Source organism: Drosophila busckii, chromosome 2R (assembly GCF_011750605.1).
Source record: "Drosophila busckii strain San Diego stock center, stock number 13000-0081.31 chromosome 2R, ASM1175060v1, whole genome shotgun sequence".
In the NCBI taxonomy this organism is placed as follows: Eukaryota; Metazoa; Arthropoda; class Insecta; order Diptera; family Drosophilidae; genus Drosophila; species Drosophila busckii.
Genome location: NC_046605.1, coordinates 21,872,773 through 21,899,187, shown reverse-complemented (window position 1 = coordinate 21,899,187; position 26,415 = coordinate 21,872,773). Strand labels below are relative to the sequence as shown.

At 34.5% G+C, this 26,415-nt stretch overlaps 4 protein-coding genes and 1 long non-coding RNA gene across 13 annotated transcripts; 3 read left to right on the top strand and 2 right to left on the bottom strand.

Annotated features, from left to right (window-relative positions):
* Positions 1 to 1,463: 1,463 nt before the first annotated feature.
* Positions 1,464 to 2,226, bottom strand: LOC117134679. Its single transcript, XR_004458790.1, has 2 exons — positions 2,167 to 2,226; positions 1,464 to 2,115 (listed from the first exon to the last, which is right to left on the bottom strand). It is a non-coding gene; the product is annotated as an uncharacterized LOC117134679 (long non-coding RNA).
* Positions 2,227 to 4,261: 2,035 nt separating this feature from the next.
* On the top strand, positions 4,262 to 4,676 carry LOC108604339 (molybdopterin synthase sulfur carrier subunit). Its single transcript, XM_017993763.1, has one exon. It carries the CDS (start codon positions 4,373 to 4,375, stop codon positions 4,649 to 4,651), a length of 279 nt encoding a protein of 92 aa, XP_017849252.1. The 5' UTR covers positions 4,262 to 4,372; the 3' UTR covers positions 4,652 to 4,676.
* On the top strand, positions 4,647 to 6,299 carry LOC108604338 (molybdopterin synthase catalytic subunit). Its single transcript, XM_017993762.1, has 5 exons — positions 4,647 to 4,796; positions 4,894 to 5,197; positions 5,345 to 5,632; positions 5,697 to 5,956; positions 6,028 to 6,299. Exons 1-5 carry the CDS (start codon positions 4,668 to 4,670, stop codon positions 6,136 to 6,138), a joined length of 1,092 nt encoding a protein of 363 aa, XP_017849251.1. The 5' UTR covers positions 4,647 to 4,667; the 3' UTR covers positions 6,139 to 6,299.
* A 2,849-nt stretch (positions 6,300 to 9,148) lies between these two features.
* LOC108601934 (plasminogen activator inhibitor 1 RNA-binding protein) lies at positions 9,149 to 10,711 on the bottom strand. The gene is made up of 2 exons (XM_017989912.2): positions 10,188 to 10,711; positions 9,149 to 10,075 (listed from the first exon to the last, which is right to left on the bottom strand). The coding sequence occupies exons 1-2, from the start codon at positions 10,630 to 10,632 to the stop codon at positions 9,495 to 9,497; spliced, it is 1,026 nt and encodes a 341-aa protein (XP_017845401.1). The 5' UTR covers positions 10,633 to 10,711; the 3' UTR covers positions 9,149 to 9,494.
* A 2,389-nt stretch (positions 10,712 to 13,100) lies between these two features.
* On the top strand, positions 13,101 to 25,411 carry LOC108603815 (tubulin polyglutamylase TTLL5). 9 transcript variants are annotated; one of them, XM_017992942.1, is made up of 6 exons: positions 13,106 to 13,260; positions 13,443 to 13,514; positions 21,520 to 21,568; positions 21,744 to 22,487; positions 23,334 to 23,547; positions 23,608 to 23,674. In XM_017992942.1, exons 2-6 carry the CDS (start codon positions 13,484 to 13,486, stop codon positions 23,635 to 23,637), a joined length of 1,068 nt encoding a protein of 355 aa, XP_017848431.1. In that variant the 5' UTR covers positions 13,106 to 13,260; positions 13,443 to 13,483; the 3' UTR covers positions 23,638 to 23,674. The 9 variants fall into 9 exon arrangements, with proteins under 9 accessions (XP_017848432.1, XP_017848430.1, XP_017848431.1 ...); XM_017992937.1 differs by having other exon boundaries at positions 13,110 to 13,256; positions 23,604 to 25,411; XM_017992936.1 differs by having other exon boundaries at positions 13,110 to 13,260; positions 23,604 to 25,411.
* The last annotated feature ends 1,004 nt before the right edge of the window (positions 25,412 to 26,415 follow it).

The following is a 26,415-nucleotide window of genomic DNA, read 5'->3' as shown; positions in this document are numbered from 1 at the left end:
GCACGAGAAGCATAGTCGCTGTTCTCGTGCCACTCTTCATCTGTCTGACGTAGAGCGTTTCTTAAAGTCCTTGCAGTTGGTAACTCCGTGTTGTCCGTCGCAAAGGGGACACTGGTTACCTCGGGACTGCTCCTGTTCATGCGTGCTTACATGTAGTAAGCGGCGCCTCGTGTCCTTCACCTCGACCTCCGTTATTGTACACACGATGTTTGCAAATTCAGTTAGCCATTTACTGAAATGCTGGATGGTCGGATGAGTAAGCAGAGTGCTGGCATGTCTTGCCCATTCCATTCTTCGGCCTGGTGGTAACTTCGCTATTAGCTCTTCCATCAAGGTCGGATTGCTCAAGTGGTGCTCTCCATTTGGTAGCGACTGTAGAAATGCTACAAGGTTGCTCACGTGGCTAGCAAATGGCACGACTTTAGCCAAGTGCTGTTCGTGAATAACCTGCACATCTCGCACGCACTGCAGCTGGCTTAGTATAAGTTGCTCCGGGCATCCATATCTGAACCGCAGCTGCTCCATTACACCACTCACATTGCTGGGATGTATCAGCAGTGACTTCACTGTGTCACGTGCCTCACCGCTCAATGCCTTTATCAAACGTAAGTTGTTCTCCAGATCAGTGCAGCCGTATGCTGCAGTGGTTTCTCTGAACGCATGCATAAATATTGGCCAGTCTTCTGGCTTGCCTCCAAAGTCCGGTAAATCCGGCAAATTACGTAGGCCTGGCATCGAAGACATCTCACGTGGGCATGGGTATTGTGGTATAAACCCAGTGGCAGTTAGCGGTAGTCTATCAGCATGATGAATTGCATGACTGCCCGTTGTGTAGGCAAGTGGCGCTGAAGTCGATTGCCCGCTCAAAACTGCAGTTGACGCGCGCGAATTTGGCGCCAACATTTCACTCATATGCACCGTCTGAACTTCACTCAATATTTGCTGTACACTTGCGCTCAACAATGGCTGTTAATTTTCACTCAACAATGGCGCCACTGTTCCGTTGGTGCCAGCTGGCTTTTCACTCAAAGTCGGCGGTACATTTCCACTCAAACATGGCGTCATTGTTAACGGCACCTGCTGTTCAGTAGAGCTGCAAAACCATCGATAGTGGGAACATCGATGTTTTCAACTTCGATGTTTTAAAACCTCGATACATCGCTGAAACATCGAAAAAAATAGTAAACACTTTCAATCAGAAATTAAAGCTTTTTTTCAACAATAAAAAATATATAACAAAAAAGTTTACATTTTAGATCGATTCAAAATTTGTCCATTTTTCCAAACTTCCTGAATGCAAAGAGTGATTCAAAGTGATGGAGTAAAATTTAAAAAAAAATTCGCGCGCGCTATTTGGCCTAAAATTATGATGTTTTGTTTGTATGTAATTTATATGTTTGATGCGCTCTTCTTGCGTTTGCCAATAGGTTTGTAATCTGAATCGCATGATATATCATCATCAGCGGCAGCACGTACAGAAGCAGACGAGGACGCGGGAGCTAAAGATGTGGCAGCAGCAGATGTAGAAAATGATGCAGACACTTTCAGTCACACTGCACCGAAACATCGATGTTGAAAACAAAACATCGATGTATCGGAAAATTTTGAAAACATCGATAATATCGAAATCACCATCGATGTTTTTGCAGCTCTACTGTTCAGTAGCTTTGAGTCGTTCCTCCAGGTCAGCGATCCTCTTCATCAGATTCGTGACCAGGGCATCACTTATAGGCAGCCACAGGTCGCTCTGTAGGTGTCGGCGTTCGTCTTGCGGCTTCTGTAGAAGCCGCCTGATCCATATTATGTCTTCTTGTAATCCTTCTGGGTGATCGTTCGGTTGGCATCTCCAACGATCCCGTCCCAGGCAATCAATAATGCTGCAGCTCTCTAACTGGGTGGAAGGGTGCCTACCCGGCACTCGCACTGTAGTTCACACACTGCAGCCCACGCCAATTTCCCTCGCAAATCCTCTTACATCAGTTGTGATGTATGTGATGTATGCATGTAGTGTGCGAATAAAAGAATTGCTTGTCGTCGATCGAATTTAGAGGTTGCGTTGGAACCCACGTTCATTGGCGTAGAACTCGATGTATGTAGTTATCGGTGGATTTTATTCTGTAGGAAATTCAATTACAATTCATATCTTTACATTTGCTTAACTCTTACCGCAGTGACTCCCTCTAAACTCTTTAAACTTAACAAGAACGATCCTATCGCTCACAGCTGTTTTTATACTAGACAGTGTGACCGTCACAATAATCGCAATAAACTATCGATACTTAAATACTAATTGGTCGTCCCGCGACAAATGCAAAAACAGTTTTCGTTAAAACAAAATGATTTTCATATTTTTATTTTAGTGTGTTTAGTAATTACTTTTAATATTAATGTTACTATTATTATTTTTTATTGTTTCAGGCGGCACTACCAGGATGGGTGCATGACTTATTTAAAAATCACTTTGAAGAAATAGAACTAAGCAGCTCCGATAGTGAAAGCCAACCAACTGACAGTTTGACTAAAAGTCAGAGTAATTCTGAACGTGGGAGCTTGGCAAAACAAAATTGCAATTTCACGATGTGCTGTATTTCTTCTTTAGATCAAGTGAATCAAGTGAGGCTCTTTCTCGGATCTCTCTGGGTGTTTTGTGCGCTGCTTGTGCGCCGCCGCACAAGCAATTTTTTGTTGTGTCCGTGTGCGTATTTTTTCCGAGTTGTCATTGTGCGCATATGGTCTCGCACTTGATTTTTGTGTGTGCCACCATTGTGCTTAAAAAGTGCCACAATTGCCGTTCTCTGATACATACATACACTAAGCTTAGTGCTTGTAGCGACTTTTCACCATCGAACAGTCAAAACGTCGAGCAATGACGGTTTTGACCTACATGGCGGGTTCGAGTGGCTACGTTTTTCAAATGATGCCGATTTCAGGTGAAAAAAATGCAAGATTTGTTTTTTCAAATAAGATTACTTGTCCTTGGCAAGATAACTATCGATTACCCATTATCGCGTCCCAGCTAGTTTCGTGACAGTTTCAGTAAATACAGACTCTATAAAATCTATTAAATGGCAGTCTTTAGTGTGCCATTCTTGAATCTGCTGTTGTCAATGCTTGAAAATTGTTTAATTATTACGAATCTCGAGCAGCCAAATGTTTCACAGTTTCATTCGCATTCTGGGGATGAAGAGAAAAACAACCTTGTGGGAGAGCCTAAAAATGAGGCTCATCGATGCAAGGTTTACTACAAACCACTATGAGGAAGTGCGATAAATGACGAGTGCACCTGCACCAAAAATATTGTTTTGCCATTCATCACCAATCAAAATAATAGAATTTAACAAATGCAGTATATCTTGTTATACTAAAATTAATAACAAAAAAAAAGCCATCCGTATAGTTATTATGTATATCACAGGTAGAATTTTTTGACAACGGATTTGAGTTCCTTGAGTGCCAATTAGTATGAAATAGTAACTGCACCTTTGAATCGACGTAAGGGCCGTGCTAAGACCCCTACCCACAACTGAACCTGTCATATCAAAAAAAAAAAAAAAGACTAGCAACGACATAAGATACTCCCGTGGTTAACACTCATTCTATTAATTTCCCCACAAAGTACATAACATGTCAATTCATTATCATCAGAAATTCCTTTAATGGAATAACTAAGCTATTGGCCAGTAGCTTACAAATTAAAGATTATGCATAATAGTTAAATTTGACTTAAATTGTTTTTGTTCCCATAACTAATAATTGGGTAACCTTAATCCCCAATATAAAATAATCAAAAATAAACCATTGAAGAAAATCCTAAAAATCAAAAAGAGCTATTAGCATTGCCGGTTTGATTGTGTTTTTTTTTTTTTTTTTTTTTTTTTTTTTTTTTTTTTATTATAATTAGATTTCTGTTGTTTTTTCACACATAAGGTTGAGTACAAAGAGTCAGTCTATAGCTCCTTAGAAAAAAATAAAGAGCGCTAGTATCAATTGCTCATACAGTTAGAGGGGAACCTTTATACAGTTTGAGAGCAACCGTTCTAGAATTTAAATCTGTTTAAATTCGATTCTCAGTTTAATACGTGCTGGATAATATCTGCGAAATTTTAATGTGAAGTTAAAGGGGAACCTTTATACAGTTTGAGAGCAACCGCTCTAGAATTTAAATCTGTTTAAATTCGATTCTCAGTTTAATACGTGCTGGATAATACCTGCGAAATTCTAATTTTATATGGTACATCTTATGGTTAGATTCATTAATTTATCATTTTGTTAATAGAAAAGTATTGAACCATTAAATAGCTGTTTTGCTGAACCAGGTGCTTTGTGAGTGCGAAGATGTTAAGATAGTACAAGTTACTAGTTGTACTTCAAAATGAGTGTTGAGGAGTCACCGCCGCTTATTAAAGTAAACATTTTATTTTTTGCAAGAAGTCGTGAGTTAGCAGGAACGGCTTGTGTTGTATTAGAAATTGAGCCGCTGATCATTGCAAAGGACTTAGTTAACCAACTAGTTGATCGATTTGACTTGGGCAGCATAAGCCAGAACCTTATTATTGCTCACAACGAAACTTACATAGAGAATCTTGACGTAGAGATACATTTACATCAAGGAGACGAAATTGCAGTAATACCACCTATTAGTGGAGGATAAAGCACCTAAAATAATCATGGATCATCTACAGCTATTAAACGACAAAATCGATGTTCAACAAATTTATAGCTTAGTAAACGACGCAAGTTGCGGGGCATGTTCTCTCTTTGTGGGAACAACACGTGACAGTTTCGAGGGCAAAAAGGCAAGTGACAAGCTATGATATATGTACATACATACATATGTAGTAAATTTGGATGTGTATAAAAATCTTTAACTTTAAGAATGTACATATATCTTAGGTGATTTCTTTGGAGTACGAGGCATATGAGAACATGGCTTTGAAAGAAATGAGAATTATTTGCACAGACCTGAGAGTTCGTTGGCCTTATCTGAAGCATATTGCAATATTTCATAGACTTGGTGTAGTTTCAATAGGCGAAGAAAGCGTAGTGATCGCTGCTTCTGCCCCACATCGAGCTGACGCGTTAGACTCGGTTGCATTTGCCATAGATCAGCTGAAAGCTCGCGTTCCCATATGGAAGAAGGAAGTGTACGAGAGTGCATCTAGCGAGTGGAAGGCGAACAAAGAGTGCTTGTGGTCCAGTAAGAAAACATAAAACCAAATGACAAACTTTCTATTGTTGTTTACAATATATATATTATTTATATAATCTTTAACAATTTCTTTTACTATTTTTGATAATGTATATAAATATATGTAATTTTTTTTTTATTGAATTACACTAACAGAAGGGACTAAATCGAATCCGAAGAGTTTTGATTTTTTATCTTGTAAAATTGATCAAGCCGTTGAAAATGTTCCGGGAAAATTTGTGCAGGTTCGGGTCAACGATGGCGAACTTGATCGACGCGTCAATTGTTTCTTAAAGCGAAAACGATATGAAATAAATTTACATAATATAATTGACTTCAAGCAACATGTAAAATGTGCAAACATACCAGACACAATGAATGATTCATGTGCTCGCACCCAAAGCATCCTTTTTAAACAGGAGCAGTCAAGAGGTCATTTAAAAGGTATTTCTGATAAATCATTTTTTTTTATTAATTTATTAAACTTCTTTTTTTCTTTATGAGTCAGTTCGAAGGACTTTTAATGAGCAAGGCCCTCAAACAAAACCCAACTATTCCTTTGAATTGAACAAATTAATGGTATTACATAAGAATACCAAAAGTGCTTCTAAAGACTCACTCAATTTAATTGGAAATGCACGTTTAAGAGACATTGAGCATTTTTTAAACGTTCATACTAACGAATGCAATAGCATTTTTAATAGAATTAAACATATGGAAGATAAGATTTTGTTCTTAGAATCCATTTGCCCGGAGTACAAATATTACGTAAGTACAACTATTGTGGGTCTACTGTCCTTACTTTTGTTTCAATTCATTTTATATTTATCGGCTTATAGATTCAGGCCGAGATTGACCTGGAAAAACCTTTAATTAAACGCCCAAAAAGAAAAGTCCACAGTGCTGTTGCATTAGATTCCATAATATCTAAAATTAATAAAGAAATTTAAATAACGAAAGAAATAAAATGTTGTATTCATCATAGAGCTGTAAAAACTTCGATAGGGTCCTATTCGATGTTTTCGATAGTCATAGTCCAAACTACCGATGTTTTCGATAGTATCAATGGGATTTGCATCTTGTTCTTTTTTTTGTATTTTAAGCTTATTTTCTTTGAGCTTTGAGCAGTAGCAGGGCTTTAGCTATTGGAAACGCAAAAAAAAAAACAATTAGTCTGAAATGAAGTTGTACCAATATGTAAGCTTAGTGGTTGTACTTAAGGTTTTATTTTTGTTAAAAATATAATTTAAAATAATTAAAACCAATATTAAACAACCCATTTAACATTAATTTTTAGTTTACCAAGTTGTCAAATTCACGTAATATACAAAATGTAAATATTATGATTATTTTTTATTTATAAGTTAGCTTTATAAGAAACTAAAAATTTCTGATATTTTTTAAAAATATTTTATAAAACATTATATTATAACATGGAATGTTGCCTTCTGCTGCAATTTGTATACGATATTCTGTAATTAATAGCAATAGAACTATTATTAAAAAAAAACAAGTTTTTGTAATTTTTTTCGTCTCTTTGGTAACACGCTTTTGCGAAGGTGATAGAACTCGCAAAAGATATATCGTGGAAAAAACAATCGACGTACCACGCAGCACAGCTACCATCGATACTATCGATATTACTCTCGATGCTTTTACAGCACCGTATATGAAAAATATCCATGCAGTCCTTTTATATGGTTTCAAACACAAAATTATTTTTTTTTGGTTAGTAGATTTAGACCTAATATAATATTTTTTTTTTAAAAAAGTTTTAAGCAGATATGGCATATTGCGTCATATATCATCTGATTGCTAGGAAAATATGTATTAGGTCGTGTTGAGCCAATAAGATTTTTTATTAGCTATTTGGTTTATTTTTACGAAATTAAAAACACTACAAGATTTTGAGTTTATAGTAAATTACAAGTTTATTTTATTAAGTATTTGTCGCGACGAGGCAAATACTTAAGCGATATTTGAATGTACGTATGTATATGTATTGCAAGACTCAAGTAGTCTTGAGACACTTTCGATTATGCTGACGAATATAATTAAACTTACAGCCCCGAATTGGGCTGTGTTAAATTATTAACTATTGTCGATTCGAATAGTCTTTTCGATACGACGAACTTGTTACGAACTAATAGCACTAAGACTCGATTAGCCTTTGCTCTACGAAGAATTAGTTACGACTGATCAAAATGCCCTTAGCAACAGGCATTAAATAAAATATAATTGATATTGCGAGAATGATAAAATAACATAGAAAGAAAGCGAGAGTGCAGCTGTGTAGAAAGCAAGTGCTTAAACAAAAGAAGTTAGTGAGCACGCACCAAGAGAGCGCGAGCTTTTATTAGTGCAGTGCCGAATGCACAAAGAACAGCTTATTAAAGTGCAAGCGCAAAGAAGAGAGCGCGCAAGCTTTCTTCACCGCTGTGCAAAGCTAAAAATGCAATACTAAACCTAGATCAGCTGTTCATAGCTGAGGAGCTCCAATTATTGTTCTTGCAAGACCAAACAGGTCGTTTTCGAGCTCAAATATTTATATATAATAAATGAATGCATACCAAATATATCCAAATTACTTTAATTGAAAAATATATTTATATTATATTTTTTGTATTATATACTATATTTTTTTAGCCAAAATGTGTTTAATAAAGCTTGATTAGTAAGATATTTCAAAATAAGATATCAATATTAAATAATATAAAATGCTAAGGTTCATGGGTATTTAATATCTATCGATGTGAGCATCGATACTTCGATATTTTTGCATCGATGTATAGACAAAACGTTTGAGGAAGCACTGTTTGTCAAAAAATATCGATGTTTGGTATATATGAAGAAATTTGGGTGAATACTCATTTGTTGAGCTATTAAAAAATACCACTGAAACTATTTACATATGCAACTAATTAAAAAAAAACCAGATCAGTGGCTTTATGTCATATACCAATGGCGATCCTACATGATTTTCTATATAAATATATATCAATATTATAATATCTAAAACATCGATAGTCCAAAAAAAGCAATGTTTTCCAAAATTTAAAATACTTTGATGCAGCGATGATTCTGAATCTCTTTTATTAATCAACCAACTCCTAAAAAATTTAATATTGGTTTTCCAAAATAAATTTGAAGCCAAAGTTCATTCAAGAATATTTCTATTAATAAAATTTTTATTCACGCGGAGTATGAAGAAATGTTGGCGCTTGAAATAATTGTTATGCGCATCTTGCATATAGCAGCTGTCCATTTCACATCATTACCCCCCGAATTCAAACATTGTGGATAAGCTGATAAAGTTGAGAACAAGAATGTATAAATATATATAAAGCTGAAATAAATAAAAAAAAAAAAAACACATCAGTTTCCAGTCTAATGTCAGGCAGAGAACAGAGTGCGGAATGTAAAACTAGGGAATAAGAAATGTTCTTACAAACAAATATCGAAAGTACCGATATTTGCAACACGTACACTCCCAAAATACTGTAGATTTATTTGTTCATGTCGCACTAGTCCTGCCAACTTTTTTCCAGAAAATAAAAGACGAAATAAGCATATATATTTACGTGTGCTACTTAATGGGTCAAGCTGAACAACGGAAAAAGCCGTTGTACTTCTTTTGGTTTTGAATGACGATCAAGGGTTGTGTGTTCGGTCACACGAGAGCGACGCAAAAAACAAATTCACTGAACACTCAAATAAATAATTGAATGTTCCGCGCATACAGAAAGTAAGGATTGCGTATTGGGGATATGCAAACTTAAGTCATAGTTTGGTGTATGAAGAAGCTCAGATACGACGTGTCCTTTATTTTATTGAGAACATTATTTTTTAAAAACTTTTCAAGGTGCACATTGTTAGTACATATATTTACTTCAAGTTATGGAAGTATTTTTATTCTTCAGTTTTCAATTCAAATTCAAAATAGGTTTATTTTTATCATTATTTTAGTTTATTTCATTCCAGTTATCTGAGCTAATCAATCTCCAACTTATATTATACACTTGTGTTTCTTGTGTATTTTTATATTTATCCATCTAAATTATGTAAAGGATTGTGAGAGTCCACTTGACATTAAATAACTCGTCTCTTTGTTGAATGTGTGTATAAGGAGCTATTTAAAATAGCATATTTTTGTGATCAAATGCATTGAGAGTTTCAAAAGAACTTTGAGTTGCGTAATCATTTGAATTGAGTGAACATTTGAATGTCAAGAAGTTTGGCGACCCTAATTGTAAACCACTTAAGAATAGTTTATTATATGGTAAAAACGTAGCTGGGATTTGTCTTTTTAAGAAAGTGTGGGAAATTGAGCTTCATCATCAACTTTCAAGGACTTGGAGCCCACACGACGCTTCTCGTCAAATTTCGGTGGTCCAGATTTTTGATAACCATTGTCAGAGACCGGCTCCTGACGAAGGCCGCTACGAGGTGGCGGACGAAATCCCTTCCGAAAACCAGATTTGCGTCCATCATTAAAATTGAACTGAATATCGACAATACGCTGCAGACGCCCAACACGCTGTGGATACAATGATGGGTCGTATTCCAGTTCATCTTCATTCTCCATGTTCTTCTTTTTGCTTAGTACGACCATTTTTTTCCATTCAGAATTATCCACGCCCTCGCCAGCCTTTCTTAAGTTGTAATTGGGCTTAGCGCGTTGCTCCTGCATTGCCTTCCACTCATCCAGCGTCATCTGCTTGGACTCATCTTCCTCTGCTTGTGCTCCATCTCCAGGTTGTTCATTTCCTGACTCTTCCTTTTCAGTGATCTGCGCTGGTTCACCAGATTTTATGTCCTCAATGTCTTGCTTCGCAGAGCCCCAGTTGTGAGCACCGCCACCTTCACGTTTATCAACTGATTTAATACCTATGAAATAATATATCCAAGAATTTAAATATATTTATTGAAAATAAATTTGTTTTTAATCTATTATATCTATAATAAGTTATGAATTGCTGCTCATATAATAAATTTTTACCTGTTTTGTCCGACCCAGATTGACGGTCAAATTCCCGTTTCCCAAATTTTTCAGTGCCACGAAAACGTGATGATTGTAGCCCTTTATTGTCACGATCCTTAAATTGGCGTTGTGGGAGTTCACTATTGTATTCAGTTTGACCGGAATAGTGTTTGACCGTTCCCTCAAAGCGTGAGGGATTAACTCTTGTTCGTGTTTCTTTTGTAGCCAAAGTGTGTGCATTTTTAGTTTTGACAGTCATTCCATTCGAAACTTGTACGTTATTCTTATTCAACAAGATTGGTTTATTCTCTTTTTCTACTTTATTCGCATTGACATTTTGTTGAGTAGCAGGTTTCTTTTTGCCGGTACCTGCAGCCAATACTGATTTGAGAGGTGCTACAGTGGGGTTACCGTCATCATCCATGAACAAGAGCTCATAGCGGTTGTTGTTTGAATTCTCCATTTTAATAAATCAGAAAAAATTAAAGCTTACACCAAAAGATGACAATGTTTTTAAAAGATTTAATATAATGCAGACTTCATACGTTTTTAAAACTTCTAAGCACCGCGGTGAACCAGCTCAATAGAACTGTCTAAAATCGAGAATCTAGGGGAATAAAAAGCATGTCCTCTTGTAATCAAATTGCGGATGTCGACCCAGAAACGATGGAAATAGAACACAATAAATATTTTTTGTATTTAACAATGATGCCAAAGAAATTACTTCAGCTTCAACTTGACTTTAATTCCATTCAGCTATGCGACCAAACAAGTTTATTAAATTTGTGTCTAACAAATCATCGATTAGTCCGCTGGCGACAATTATTTATAAAGTACAACATAAATTATTACACAAACAAAATCAAATTAAATAAAATAAAATTTAATCACTCGAAGCTCTATGGCACCCACGAAATTTCCGCGCTGAGATGCTGAATTCTGGAGACACCCCTGTATATAAATTATCTGTTAGTATTTCACGAATCCTCCAGAGGTCTTTAAGTTTCAGAAGGTATAATCATTAACAATATTTCTCAAAAATTTAAACAAAAGTTGTAGACGTCGTTAAAAAAAAACTATGAATATGGACGGAATTAGAGCGCGATCTATTGCGTGAGTTTTTGTCGTTTCGCAACTGGCGTGTAGTGCCTAGCATGGTGATGGTTTTGTTAACCTGTCAGGAGAAAATATGTGAAAAAATATGTCATGATTCTTTGGGGCCTAAGCCAATTAAATTATTATTCAAAATAGTAAAATTGCAGTTGGTAATATATTACATGCCTTTAAAGATAAAAATACTAAGTAATCCAGAACAATATTATTTTTTTTACTGAATGAAACAAATCGAACTTTGCCGCGCATAATCAAAATGAATTGCATGTGCAATTAAAATCAAAACTACCGTTAAGCCTTTAATTAGCTTTTAGAGCATTTATAGAGCGAAATGATAGTTAAGCGTGAAAAAACTTTAATTTAATTATTATTTAAAGTTTATTATTTAATAAAGTTAGATTTATGCGATTTTTACGAAAAAATTTAATAAAAATGTATTTAAAAATGCTTTAAAAAATAAGAGCGGATATATGTTTGGTTGCTCTAGCCTTTATTCTCTCTGAATTCTTATGGCATGAGTGTGAATATTAGTTTACTTATATTTTCTCAATTGAAGTCTTTATTGTTTACAAGTTGAAAATTAATTTGGCGGCATTTCTGACATCTCCCATTCACACTTTTAGCGCGGACTAGTAGTATGGCACCTGCCTTAGGACTTGTACCTAACGCGAACATGTAAAGTACATAGGTTCCCATGTACCTACAAATGTATATACCTATACTTGGGGTAGTGATACGGATACAGTAAATTAAATTCAGTTATTTACTATAATACGATTTAACATTTTTTTTATATACCGTGGTTTTTTCACAGAGACGACGACATTGTGATTGTGATATTTCACTTACAAGATGGCGTGGTAAATGTACGGGTAGGACAGATTTTCTAACCAATATTAAAACAGATGAGACGGTAACACAGGGCCCTGTTCGAAATAATATTAATCTCTCCAGAGATTTGTCAACTATATTACACTTGTATTACATATTACACTAACACAACTGAACGACTATTTTTATTGTAAAGCGTCACTATTTCTGACCGTTCTTTCGGAGTGAAGCGATTTATGATTAAAATTTTGCTGAATTGAGATTTTCAACACTGTTCTACTCAAGTTAATCGGCTCACTAATGACAAAGTTATTCAATATTTACATACCGACATTAAAAAAGGCGCACCCTGTATATGTAAAAAAAAAAAAAAAATTGGAAACACAATTTACTCATGTTGGTAGATATATAGCTCTGCCTTTCTTGATCAGAAGACAGCTGGCAGACAATTATATTAGGTAAATTTTACTTAAAGGGCATATTTTATATTGACAAAAACAAGCGTTGAAGCTTAAAGCGAACACATAAAAAGTTGTCACCAAGTAAAAAAAGGTGTGCATATAATTATTTTTATCTATTAATTAATTTTTTGAACTTGTGATACAACAGAATTCACAAATTTTTCTTGTTTATATGACAAAAGCACATTTAAAGCAAAGTTTATAATCCGATGCAATAAAAATTGTGAAAACTGGGTGGCATCACTCTTAATCGAGATGATAGGAAATGGCAAAGTGTGGTAGATATAACTAAAAATCAGAATTAAAACTAATATTGGAATGTATACAGACGTGATATAAATTGAATAATCTGTCTTTATATGGCTTAACCATAACCCCAAGTGATTGAAAATTTTAAATCATATCTAAAATCATCTCGTATTAATTTGGTTGGTTTCAAGTTAAGTACAACCCTGAATTTGATTGAAAATATCGACATATTTAAGTTGTATTTTCTCTAATAGCTACAAATAAGCTAAAATTGCAGCATTGATTGTTATTGACGTTGTGTAAAATGTTATTTGTCATTCGTTGCCATCGAAATTTTCAGTCCGTCGGCCTATATTGCATATAACAAATTTAAGTTAATGCAAATTCCTGTGGTAAATTTATAATTGATTAAATTGCAAAGCTCATCAAAAAAGTATGTACGTATTTTACATGTACATTGTTATATACGCATACGCACGTTTTTTAGTACATACAATTGTTTGCTTGTGTCTATGTATGTACGTATTCATTGTGTATGCTCATATGTAGATTGTAATGTTCATAGATTTGCGAAAATGATACTGATCATGTTTTAACTACACATGTTTTTCATTTTAAGATCCCTGAAACCGGATAACGGTTGCAAACTAGCCGGATTATATGGTCGATGCACATTTCGCAAAAAACACCGGTGAGTAAACTAGGGCGTATCGTTCAATGTGAATGTTTTAAAGTACATACATACATATTTGTTACAACACTGGATAGTGTTTTTATATGCTTAAGTGTGAACTGGGTGCATGTGTGCTTAACTAAGCATGCATATAAAGAACCAAAAAATTAATGGATATTTTCACATCCATGACATGACCTCATGTTTTATTCGTTTCTAACCGCTCTGTTGACAATTACCCCAAGTAAATGAATGAAGCGTAGCAACATTGTTATTAGTTAATAAATACAACCATACCACCTTATGGTTCTTAGTGTCTATGTGCGTGTATACACCATATGTACATATGATCTAATGTATACAAAAAAAAAATATGTATACTTATTTCATGAACACCGATATTGATTGTCCAAAAAGAAATGATAATGTACTTAATACATTTTAAACTTTTTTTTATTACACTTTTGTTGTATTAGGATATTACAATAAAAGGATCTATACATTCTTAAACTCATTATTATGAGTTGTTATTTGTTAACAGTAATATATGTCATGTTAAGATTCATATGCGTGCATTCGCATAGAGCCTTTCAGCTCTAATTTGTAAATAATATACATAACTAGTGGGGTTTTCTTCTCGCTGTGATCGCTTCGCTAACTTAGGTCGTTTCATATAAATAACATTGCCTTCCGTCTAATATAATTTTTTTTAAAATTAAATACTTTAAGTTGCGCGCCACCAAATCTCATATATAGTTTAAGTAAGGCATCGCAGCAATTACACGCACGTACTCACAAGCATGTACACACAAAACAGCTAACACGTCACTGTTGTTTTCGCTGTAGTTTCAGCAACGTCGTTTGTATGACGTATTAGCAAAATTGAGATGTAAATAATTCCTAAGTTATGTATCCGATTGTTCTGAAAATTTCAGCATTGCAATGGTCGACAAAATGACAAAGTGCTGTGAGATTTTTTTTTTATATTTTTTAATAGAATAATGTTGTTGGCGAAAATCTTCTTATGCACCTACATACCAAAATAACTCTAGCTCTCATAGTGTCTGAGTTCTCGTTGCTCAAACAGACAGACAGGGTTATATCGACTTAGTTTGATTTGCTGATCAAGAATATATATACTTTATGGAATTTGCCACGCCTCCTGCTCCCTGTTACATACAAGTGGATAAATTAAAGTTGAGCGCCAACCAACTTTTGAAATACACTTTGCCAGTAGTTGAGTTGAAATTCAATAGATAAAAAAAATAATTGAATTGATGCTTTCAAAATTCAATTCCAAAATAGCAAAATATATGCTAGCTTGGCTTTTATTAATATAAAATGGATAAACTGAAAGACGGACATGGCTATATCGACTCATGGCTATATCGACTTCACAATAACCATTTCCAATTTTTACAAAAATGTCAAAGTGTTTAAAAAGAACTGAAACCTGACTGCTACAATTTCAAATTTTTGAAATCTGACCCCAGACTCGTAATCAGCGACTATTAAAACTCCTAGATACCAATTTTTTTTTATTAAAATATACGAAACTTAAAATGTTCATATTCATATTCATATACACCCCTGTTTCAACGATGCTGTTGGCTAGGCAAGCACTAGGCTCATCTTAAAGATTACGTATCTGCCTTGATATATAATATAATATAATATAACTCCTAATCCCGGAGCAGTACGGTTTTATATTTTTATGGCCTTCCTCCGCCGTAAACGAAAAAACAGGTGTGAAAATGGCGATTTACGTCCACAATATTAGTGCAGCGTTTCTGCGATCCTCTTATCAAAATGTTATATAAAGTTGGCAACCCCCATTTTTCATACGATTTTGTTTTATATGGAAATATTCATTTGGCATTATATACATATATTATTGATTGTTTTAAAATAGGGTTTCTGTCAAATTTAACAAAATTAAGAAAAACTGCAATCTAGATTAAATAATTTGTTTTTTTTTCTTTTATTTGATATACAAATTTTTTCCTTCAATTTTATAGCAACGAAATGTCTGAATTATAAAAACCGAAAACAAAGCTTAGTGTCAATAATTTTAACTGAATCAAATCTCAGAAATATTTAGGAGAGGAGAAATTTGCAGAAATATTATTCATATTCATAATGTCTAACAAAGATTTAAAAAATGAGGCAGTTTTTAATAAAAAAGAATTTTTGGGTATATTATCAACCATATCTATGATCGAAGTTTTGAAGCTTAAGTATCGTGGTGGAAACAAACAGCAATGGGAACAAATGGTTACAATGGATGATGTGTGGAAAAACAAATTCGTATGCAATATTTGTAAAGCTTGTCAATATGGAGAAAAGAATTTATTTAGCCATCTTGCTGGTAAAAAGCATGTTAATCAAATGGATAAAGTGAAGCAAGTATTTTTTCCATCCATTAACAAAGGACACACTGTTCCAACCCCGAAAATGACTGAACCAGTCGGAGCTAAAGATTCCTTGGTTAATCCTAAGACAAGCGTTGTGAAACCCGTCATAACTAATAATGAGCTACCAACCATAACCAAAATCACTATTGTTGAAGATAAGCGTCTTAAAAACAACTTATTGAAGATTAAAGAAGGGTGCAAAGTAAGTAGCGAATGTAGCGCTTTATCAGAACCATTATTGCCAACAACTTTGGATATTCAGCGGCTTATTATGTCAGATAAGTATGATTCAAGTAAAAAAATTACTTTTGAAAATATAACTCATCACAAGAGATGTAGCGAAAAAATTCAAAGCGAATCTAATCTAAACCTTAGTTCCTCTGAAAACAAAACAGGATCTAATCTGAGTTATAAAAATAGGCAACAATCAAAGATGGCAAACTTAAAAACTCAACCAAACATCGTTAGAAATCCCCTTAATATCAATAATATAAAAATAGCTTGTGTTCCTCTATCAAAATTGTTGACCCAAACAGTTCCAGAGGAAAAGACACCAGAGAAGTCGAAGTTGTTCAGCACAATGGTACCAGACCTTTCAAAAAAAAAGATGCCAGATCAAAAACATGATGATGTCATAGTTATTGAAGAAGAAAATCTCCTCGAAGACATGTCTTTAAACTCAAAGGAAATAATCAGCCACAGTACTTCTAGAAGTGAAGAATCTCAAAAAATGTCCTTTGTAAGCCCAAAACATTTTCCTAACAGTTTTCATGTGTCAGGCGCGACCTTTGAATCAATTTCAAATAAAAATGATATTATGGGTCTTTTAGGAGTTGAATATGTTATCAAAATTGTAAAAGGGATTAAGGATTCGTGTCCAAAATTCTTATGCAGCTTCTGTAATATTACGTCCGATGAGATATCAATGCATAACCACTTGCTAAGCTATAATCACCGCCTTAACTATTGTGAGAAGCATTTTCCAACAGCTCTCCGCCATTTTAAGCAGTATATAACTAATGTACCAGAGCACCAAACTTATAGAGTAATGGCTCCAATTTTGGAAAAACTGGCAAGAGCCATTGAAAAGCACCACGGTCGTGAAACTGCCTATCTGTGTTATGATTATTCATTCAATAAACGTCGACAACATATAGTTTCAAAGGTTTTCCAGCGCAGACATGCTTCTGAGAGACATGGTCCTAATTTCACGCATGTTATAGATTTAAGCGATATAAATTTAATGATTAAAACTGCAAGTCGATCGACCCCTAACATAGTAACAAGAAATAATGCTATCTTCAACCCTACATTTAATACATTTAACAACTGTAATAATATGTATATTGAAAACGAATTCTTGGCCAACTATCCAGCTTATTCACACGCTATTACTGAGGAAAATATAGCTCTTGATGATGAGACACATAAACGATTGGTGGATAATTTTCTAAGAGTTACTAGAAAAAGTCAACCAATTCGCTACAAACGGGAGTCTACAGCGGTGAGCCGCAACAGATCGATATCATTGTCTCCTGCGAGAAAGCGTAGGCGATCAAGTACTTTATTTAGTTCTCAATGGGATATGGAACGTAGATCTATATCGCCTTTACGAGATGGAGACATTTGGCAAGCATATCGGCATATGGTTGATCATAGGGTTCGAGAGTTAAACAACATTTTTAACTTGTACAAATCAGATCCGGAAGAGCATCCTCTCTATAAAGAAAACTGGGAAAAGTTTTGGAAGCGTCGTAAGGATGAACTGATTACTGCAGGTATAAATCATCGTACTTATAATTATCAAAACGAATGGATTTTGTTTTTTAACATACGCTTGGAAGAACTTTATAATCAAGAGGTTGAAAATATAAAACAAAAATGTCGTGAAAATTTGTGCCTGTCAATGACTAACAATAATTTGGGTGATCCGAAGTATCACGTTAAAATTTCTGAAAGTGATTCAGATGACATAGAGCCAGCCGACGAGCAAGTGAAAAATGTTGAAATGCAGGAAAAAACAAAAAAAGATTTCAAGAAAATTAAGGTAATTCACGTCCTGCGTCTTTTAACTGCCTTGGAGGACCACTTGGGAAGCTTAGGAGCAGGCGTCACAGAACTACTTTCCAAAGCATTGCAAACATATAAGTTAGGTTCTGATAATGCTGATTCCATTCTTCTCAATCCTCAAAGCTGTGCTATTTTGGAAACAGCAAAGGAAAAATTTACAGGCCTCATACTTTCCAAGATTTTGGATGCTGCCCAAGAGCGTGCTGTTAAACAAGCTATTAATGAGACTAGACAGTTACTAAAATATGCTGAGCAGCTTAATAAAGACATCCAAGTAAATGATGAATCCTTCGAATCAATGTGTAAATATGATGCAAGTACCACTCAGAAAAATGAAGCTTTTATAGAAAAGACAGAGCTTGCAACCAAACTAGCTTCCTCTCTAATCTCCCAGGGCAAATCTAAAATTAATCAGGATCAACTGCACCAAATTGTACAAGTCTACTCGTTGTTTAAGCAAAAAAAGCGCTTAGAAACGCCATCAGCCCGTAAATCACTAAGCAACTTACCGCCATATCAAGCGTTCCAAAATTTTAACAAAAGCGACCAATGTCGCCAGAGCCCATATTTCCAATATGATCTCTCTAATAATAAACGCATGAGTTCCACAATTACAAATGGTAGTAGCATGAATACTATCGTGAATGACATTTCTGCAAATACATCTCTATCGCCTATTGATTCAAGTAATCCTAGCCGTCATGATAAAGAATACCTGCGAAACGGATATAATTCTAGCAAGCAGTATGGATACCAGCCGCCGGCTTATGGAGAATCACCAATGAATATAACCGGCCCTAACAACTATAGGGACATTGACTATTCTGGAATGAACACTAATCGGACTGATAGGAATCCAACCTGGATGTAATACTACCGAAATAATTATTGTAAATTTAATTCGCTATATAATTATAGTATTGAATTAAATTTTAATTGTACAGTACATAATAAGAACATTGTAGCTAATATTTATAGTAAATATAAAATTTTTGTAATATAGTCTTAAGAAATTTACTACATACAGAAATTCTGTAAGAATATTTTTAAATGTTTTATAAAAAGCATATAAATACAATCAAACGTAATACTGCCAAAGAGTACTTTCTGAACCAAATATAATGTCAATGCCACTAGGAATAATAAATAATAAATTTAGAAACTTAAATTTATATATGTATCTTATTCGGAGCGGGCTAAGGTAAGTATTTTTATACACTTTGACATTTTTGTAAAAAAAATGGAAAAAGGGTATCATAAAGTTGTGCAAATGTAAGTAACAGGGAGAAGGAGGCGTTTCAGACCCCATAAAGTATATATATTCTTGATCAGCAAGACAGCCATGTCCGTCTGTATGAGTGCGTGTTCACAGCAACTATAAGAGCTAGAGCAACTAAATTTGGTATGTAGGTGCTCCTATATCGAGGTCCCTACACTTTTATTTATTTTTCTTAATTTCCTCACCCTTCCCCCGCAAATCGAAAAAAAAAGCTTTTAAGCTATTAAAAAATATTTACAATTTGAAATAAATCACAAAAACGCGTGGTCATGTTTTCGACTGATGCATTGCGGAAATTTCAGAACATTCGGATAATTCAGGACAAATGGAATTATTCACATTTTAAGTTTCAATATTGACAGCGGGGTGCGCTTGCTGCCGCGCCATACGAACGTCGCTAAAGACGCAGGCGGCGGCGTCGCTGCTGACGCTACAGCTAAACGAGCTGTGACGCGTTGGCTGTTTGTATGTATGTGTTTGTGAGTGCGTGTGTGTGTTTGCTCCCATGCTCTAGGCAAAGTGCATATAAAAGTTGGTTGCGCCCAACTTTAATGCGTCCACTTGTTTTACAGTTGCAAAACAAACAATTTGTAATGATTTTGTATTTGTGGTACATCTGTGCCACAGAAATCACTAGTGAAATTGAGTTCGCGGAAAGCATCTCAGAGCTGAAATTTTCTAGGCTCCATAGAGCTTCAATATAGCCATGTTCGTCTGTCCGTCCGTCCGTCTGTATGAGTGCGTGTTTCTCAGCAACTATAAGAGCTAGAGCAACCAAATTTGGTATGTAGGTGCTCCTATATCCAGGACGAAAAAAAAACGATATAAGGCATCTTTAAAAACCTGAAATAAATCACAAAATTGCCTAAACATGCTTTCGACCGATTGTGCAAATTTCGGAATGATCAGATATATAACTTGGGAATTATTTAAATTTCAATTTTAAATATAGACAGCGGGGTACACGTGCTGACGCAGCGGCAGCGTCGTTGCTGACACTGCTGCGACCAGCTGTGACGCGTCCGCTGTTTTGTGTGTATGTGTTCATGACTGCATGCGTGTGTTTGCTGCCATAGTCAAAGTGTATCTAAAAGTTGGTGAGCCTAACTTTAATTTATCCACTTGTTTTTTAGTTTAATTTGATTAACTTATGTATATATTGATTTTGTAAAGCTAATATTACAAATTTATAAATTACTAATTTAATGCATTTAATTTTTATGGCGTCAAATAAAAATATTACTTGGCCACATAAAAAGTGTGGCACCCCAAGCCTAACTGCGAAAATTGAGATCAGACTAGGTGACAGCACCGCACACCAGCTGACTCACTCAGCGCAAACTTCGTAAGTTGCTATGGCTGTGGAATTTAATTAATAAAAATATCCAATATTGCGGATTTTATTTAATTTAAATGTTATCTTATCACATATACAATTTTTGTATAAGAACAAAATGTATGCAAATTTCATTTAATAAAATAATATTTTGAAAAATTAAATACGCAATTAATGCATATCGCTATAAGGAAAACTTATTTCGGATGTAAAAATTTTCCTTTTACAATTATAAATGGCTGTTATTAAAGACTAGAATTGCTTGTCATCACTATTTAAGAAGTGGATAAGCTGACGATTCGAGAAACCTTAAGGCGAAGCATAATGCTGTCGGTATTCTCATTAGATTCAAATTGGGAAAAGGCTAAAACGGCCACACTGATTGGCAACAATATTTTTACATAATAAAAAAGAGTACATTTGGAAAAATTAATATACAAGTAAAAAAAATATATTTTTCATGACTTTGCTGTTGCTCGGACACTTTAGATCAACCAAATTTGATATGTAGGTTCTCCTATTTTTAGGAAATGTCACTAATATTTTTGAAGGTTTGTTTTCATCTTCCTCTTCCTAGGAAATTGATTAATCGGTTTGCGATATATAATAGATATATTAAAAACACGCATGTTTGAATTAATTCGCCTAAATAAAATAAATGTTATTTTTTTTATAAAATAAATAATATGATATACAATAACAAAATATACGCACATATGTATGTTCATACAAATTCATTCACATTAAATTACATGCGGAAGCACTGCGGTAAGCCAACTACAAACAAGTACGCCGATATGCTCATAAACACCAAGTCAATGGCCAATAATAAATAATAACATAAGTTTACAAACAACTTACAATTTTGTATATATATTACTTAATATTGATTTCAAGAAACTTAAAATATTTTACTTATTCTAGAATTTGCAATGCCAGCCTCCTCATTGTATAAATCGCACGAAAACTCTGCGTAAGTAATTTCTATAAAATAATTGGAATTTTACTATTTAACTAGTAAATTTGCTATTTAATTTGAAGCATTCATGAGTAAAATATAAATTCATATACTATAATATTTATCATAATATATAATTCATATACTATAGTATTTATACATATAATATTTATCATAATCGTTTTTTCAGCACAAATCAACATGAATACCAAGACAGTTGGATTGCAAGTGGAAAACTTGGATCACGTGATGCTGTATTAGTTTTTCGTACTAATATCTTAAATCCAAAAACAAGAAAATCTATTTTAGAATCGGCGTTAGCACACGAACCGACGAATAACTGGACAAAAAATGAAGAAGTCCAAGCAAAAGCTCCTAACACTGTGATATCGAGTTCATCATCACCAGCAAATGGTAAAGCACCATCAATATATTCAACACAAGATCGAATTTATATGTCAGTTGCAAAATCGCTAACTTGTAGTCAAGCAAAAAAGGCAAACAATTCATTTTCATCCAGCGATGTTTCGATTACGAGTGATGGAGACGACATAACGTTATATAACGAAAAGAAACCTAGATTGCAACCTAAGAACAGAGCCTCGTCCATAGTTAAAATTCAAGTTGAGGTAAACAAGGAAAGTGGATATGATTCCGTAGTAGTTTCGCAATCCAATAATACTAGCGAAGAGGATCAAGAAATTTCCAGTGAGGAAGATAATGAATGCGGAGTTAATATGCCAGCACATCGTCTGGGAATAACGTATAAATTTATTCAAACCGAAACAAAATTATTACGAAAAATTTTTAACGTCCACGGTCTAACGGAAATTCAAGACGAGTGTAATTTTAACTTGTTGTGGACCGGTGTGCATTTAAAGTTGGACACTTTAAGAAATTTAGCAGTGTATCAGCGTGTGAATCATTTTCCAAGGTATAATTTATGCTCTTAATCCGTGTACTCTGCATTTTGCAAAATAATCTAATTTCGTCCTATAAACGACAGGGTATTTCAACAATATGTTTCATTTTAAATTATTAAAAATTTTTTATTTGTTTTAGTCGAAAATATTTTTGTATATGTAAGTATAAATTTTCTTATTGTCTACTTCGATACTTCTTACAGGCATTATGCCTTTAATAGATTTTTTGCATAATTGATTTATTAAGCGCTCGATTAAATCATTGCTAGATGTTTGATATTTATGTTATTTTTAACACACCAAAGAAACAATCATGTAGTTAGTAAAGTTGGACACTTAGCAGTCATAATACGTTGTCGCTGAGGAGTACGTTAATGCAAGGACAAATGGACGGACGGATATGGTTTAATCGACTGAGTTTTTATAAAACAATATATATATTTAAGCTTTATGGGGTCGAATATCTCTCCCGGGCAACGATGAGATAAATAACATTTGAAATATTAACATTTTAATTTTCTCTTTTGCAATAGACAGAGAAGTGGGCTTCAACAGTTGGGTAAATCGATTTTGGGGAGTTTGGGTTGGTTGAGTTTGATGAGGAAAACTAATTTTAACATGAAAGGCGTACCTTAAGCTCTTATAGTGTCTTAGTTTTTGTTGCTCATACAAATACACGGGCAGTGCCATATAGACTCAGTTTGTCTTGTTGGTCAAGACAAGACATGAGGATTGCCTCCATGTTGTATATATGTAAGATTCAAAATTAAATCTACTGTTGAAGAATCCGTTATTATTAAAAGCAGGAGATTCTGAGTTTTATACAACAAAATCAAGTTAAAACCACTTTGTTTTAGATCGTATGAGCTAACGAGGAAGGACAGACTCTACAAAAACATTGAACGGATGCAGCATTTGCGTGGAATGAAATATTTCGACATTGTGCCACAATCGTTTATACTTCCACTTGAGTCTCGAGATCTTTTATTTGCCCATAATAAACATCGCGGTCCATGGATTGTGAAGCCAGCAGCGTCGAGCAGAGGCCGCGGCATTTTTATAGTTAATTCGGTATGAAGGAAAACAATATTTTTTTGCATTTTTTAATTAAAAAGGTTTGTTTTTAGCCAGACCAAATACCACAAGACGAACAAGTCTTAGTATCTAAGTACATTGTGGATCCACTGTGCATTGATGGCCATAAGTGTGACTTAAGAGTTTATGTCTTAGTTACATCCTTCGATCCACTTATTATATATTTATATGAAGAAGGAATTGTAAGATTGGCAACGGTTAGATATGATAGAAACGCCGATAACCTTTGGAATCCGTGTATGCATCTCTGCAACTATAGTATCAATAAATACCACTCTGATTATATCAGATCGTCAGATGCGCAAGATGAGGATGTTGGGCATAAGTGGACATTGTCAGCTCTCTTGAGGCATCTTAAGCTTCAGGGGTGCGATACTAACTTACTAATGCTTAATATTGAAGATCTAATTATAAAGGCAGTGCTCGCGTGTGCTCAAACTGTTATTTCTGCGTGCAGAATGTTCGTTCCTAATGTTAGCAACTGTTTTGAGCTTTATGGATTCGATATTCTGATCGACAATACTCTTAAGCCTTGGCTGTTGGAAGTCAATTTATCACCCTCTATGGGCGTGGACAGTCCACTGGATACAAAGGTTAAAGCGTGCCTTATTACTGATCTGCTGACTTGCGTTGGTATTCCTGCTTACGGCCCGGAAATAAGATCTTATTATGATTGTAAAAATGCACGGCATAGAAGCCCAAGCTGTCAAAGACGCGTGGAGACTAATGAATCTAGCTCCACACTCCGGTGCTCGAAGTCAAAGAAAAAGCCTGCGGCTATGATTCCCTTAACCCAAGAAGAGCAGCGAATTCTACGTAGTGCTCGTCAGCAATATTCACGGCGTGGAGGATTTGTGCGTATATTTCCAACAGATGATACAATGCAACGGTACGGCAATTTTTTGGACCCTGCAAGTGGTATCCCAATATCTACACCAAATGTCCAAAGTCAATCATTTCAAACTCTAGTCACACAGCATAATTATAACCAAATGTTGCACTCTAATTTGTTTGGTGCGAATTCTCGAAGCATTGTCGATGACAATAGAGAAGAGAATCGTATTAACCAATATGAAAGAGCTCTTGAAACAAATTCAGAAATACCATTTTTAAAAAAGCAAATGGTTGAAAAGTGCGAGGAAGAGGGTAGAAGGCTTCGAAAACAAATGTTAAAAAAAATTGGAAGTGGTTCTGCATTGACACATTTCCAGGCAAGGCAAACGTTCAGTATGTACCTAGACGCAGTGCTGCGGCGATTGACACAAGAACCAAAAGACAGCCACGAAAAAATTATTCTCAAGTTCTTAAATAAGTTTGGAGGGGCCGTAAAGCCGCCTGTTTTGTTCAGGAATAATCAAAACATAAAGGTTGTAAGCAAGGCACGGTCAGCAATGGTTGCCAAATTGTTGGGAGATTTCCTAGAGCTGTATAAAAGGGATACCGAAGCATACATAGATTCATTTGATCATTTTGGAATGATACCAACTAGTGCATACAGTTTATTTTTAATGCACGCTCAAGAGTCCGACTTAGAAGCGGTGCTTACTCTTCATACGAACATAACTGGATTAATGCCATTTTTATATAACCGCTGTGGACTGTCGGTGCCAGCTGCACCGCCGATTCCGTCCGGCTTGCATGGTTTTTTGAGAGCTCTCCCAGCTATGCTGTCGTCTTCAGGGGTGGCCAGAGATGTAAGCAAATATGACGGTTATTTAAAGAGTACCGAAAAGAATTCAGAGAGTGTTACCGATACTACGGCTAGGATAAAAGTCCATAGGGATTCAAAAAAAACCAGCTAATTTTCATAAATCAAATATTTGGTTTTATACTTTTGTACTGAAATTTATTATAAATATTTATTAGATTTTGAAATCTAAATTAATTGCTTTCAGGCTGGACATTTTAATAAATATATTAATATAACTCGGCTAATTATTCGATATAAGTAATAAAAAAGGCATTTCTAAATAACTTACGTAAAGCTCCGCTTATTGTCCTTAGCTTAAGGAATACGAATTTTTAGCTGATTGAAATCCATCATACATATAAAATTAGTTATTACTTTTTGACTATTTATATTTAGATTATAATTACATTTAATAATAATATTTATGTAAGTCAATTTTATTTAATGGCAAATACCAAACATGTTATATGCTGTTTGCGTCATTTGCGTCATTTGGCGGTAGGTGGACCTACTGTCTAGAAGCTGCTCTATAAAAAACAGGGCCCATACAAATTGTATTGTATTACACCATTTCGATATTGACTAGTTTAAATCGATTTTGAAAAACTATAATCAAGACTTTTTAATTTAATTGGCTAGTGACGCCTTTTGTTGGGTTCAGTCATTATAATGTTTATTCATTTGAGAATGGTTACTTCGCTAGTCTCCAACTACATTATATCTCTAGAATGTAAAAGGATTGGCCAAATTTGTAGTTTTGCATATGGCACCCCGTATGCAGGTTTTAACTGAAACTTCAAATAATTAAATGTCTATTTCGTGTCGGTTTTCAGTTTGAAATGATTAAATACCTATTACAGTAAAGTCTACTACCCTCCAAAATTCAAGTTTTTTCATTTAATACATCCCTTAATTATGCGAGGAACATCCAAAATTCGTTTTTTAGTAAACACAGAAATTTATGTTTTAGTGCAAAAATATATGAAAAATGTCTATGAATTTTTAGTTTTTCATTATCTCTATATTCTATTTTGCGAAAATAATGTTCACATAACTTAATGAAATACACTAAATAACTTGTTCCCCCAATTGTATATGTGAATGATTGGAATCAAATTTTATTATGGACAGTTAACGTGCCTTGAAGTAACCTT

Excerpts from the sequence above, each read along its gene's own strand:
- LOC108601934 (XM_017989912.2), bottom strand. The coding sequence starts at position 10,632 with ATGGAGAATTCAAACAACAACCGCTATGAGCTCTTGTTCATGGATGAT. Across the intron at positions 10,076-10,187 it reads ATCTGGGTCGGACAAAACAG|GTATTAAATCAGTTGATAAA; the intron begins GTAAAAATTTAT and ends ATTATTTCATAG.
- LOC108603815 (XM_017992935.1), top strand. The coding sequence starts at position 15,636 with ATGTCTAACAAAGATTTAAAAAATGAGGCAGTTTTTAATAAAAAAGAA.
- LOC108604338 (XM_017993762.1), top strand. The coding sequence starts at position 4,668 with ATGGATCATCTACAGCTATTAAACGACAAAATCGATGTTCAACAAATT. Across the intron at positions 4,797-4,893 it reads ACAGTTTCGAGGGCAAAAAG|GTGATTTCTTTGGAGTACGA; the intron begins GCAAGTGACAAG and ends CATATATCTTAG. Across the intron at positions 5,198-5,344 it reads CAAAGAGTGCTTGTGGTCCA|AAGGGACTAAATCGAATCCG; the intron begins GTAAGAAAACAT and ends TTACACTAACAG.
- LOC108604339 (XM_017993763.1), top strand. The coding sequence starts at position 4,373 with ATGAGTGTTGAGGAGTCACCGCCGCTTATTAAAGTAAACATTTTATTT.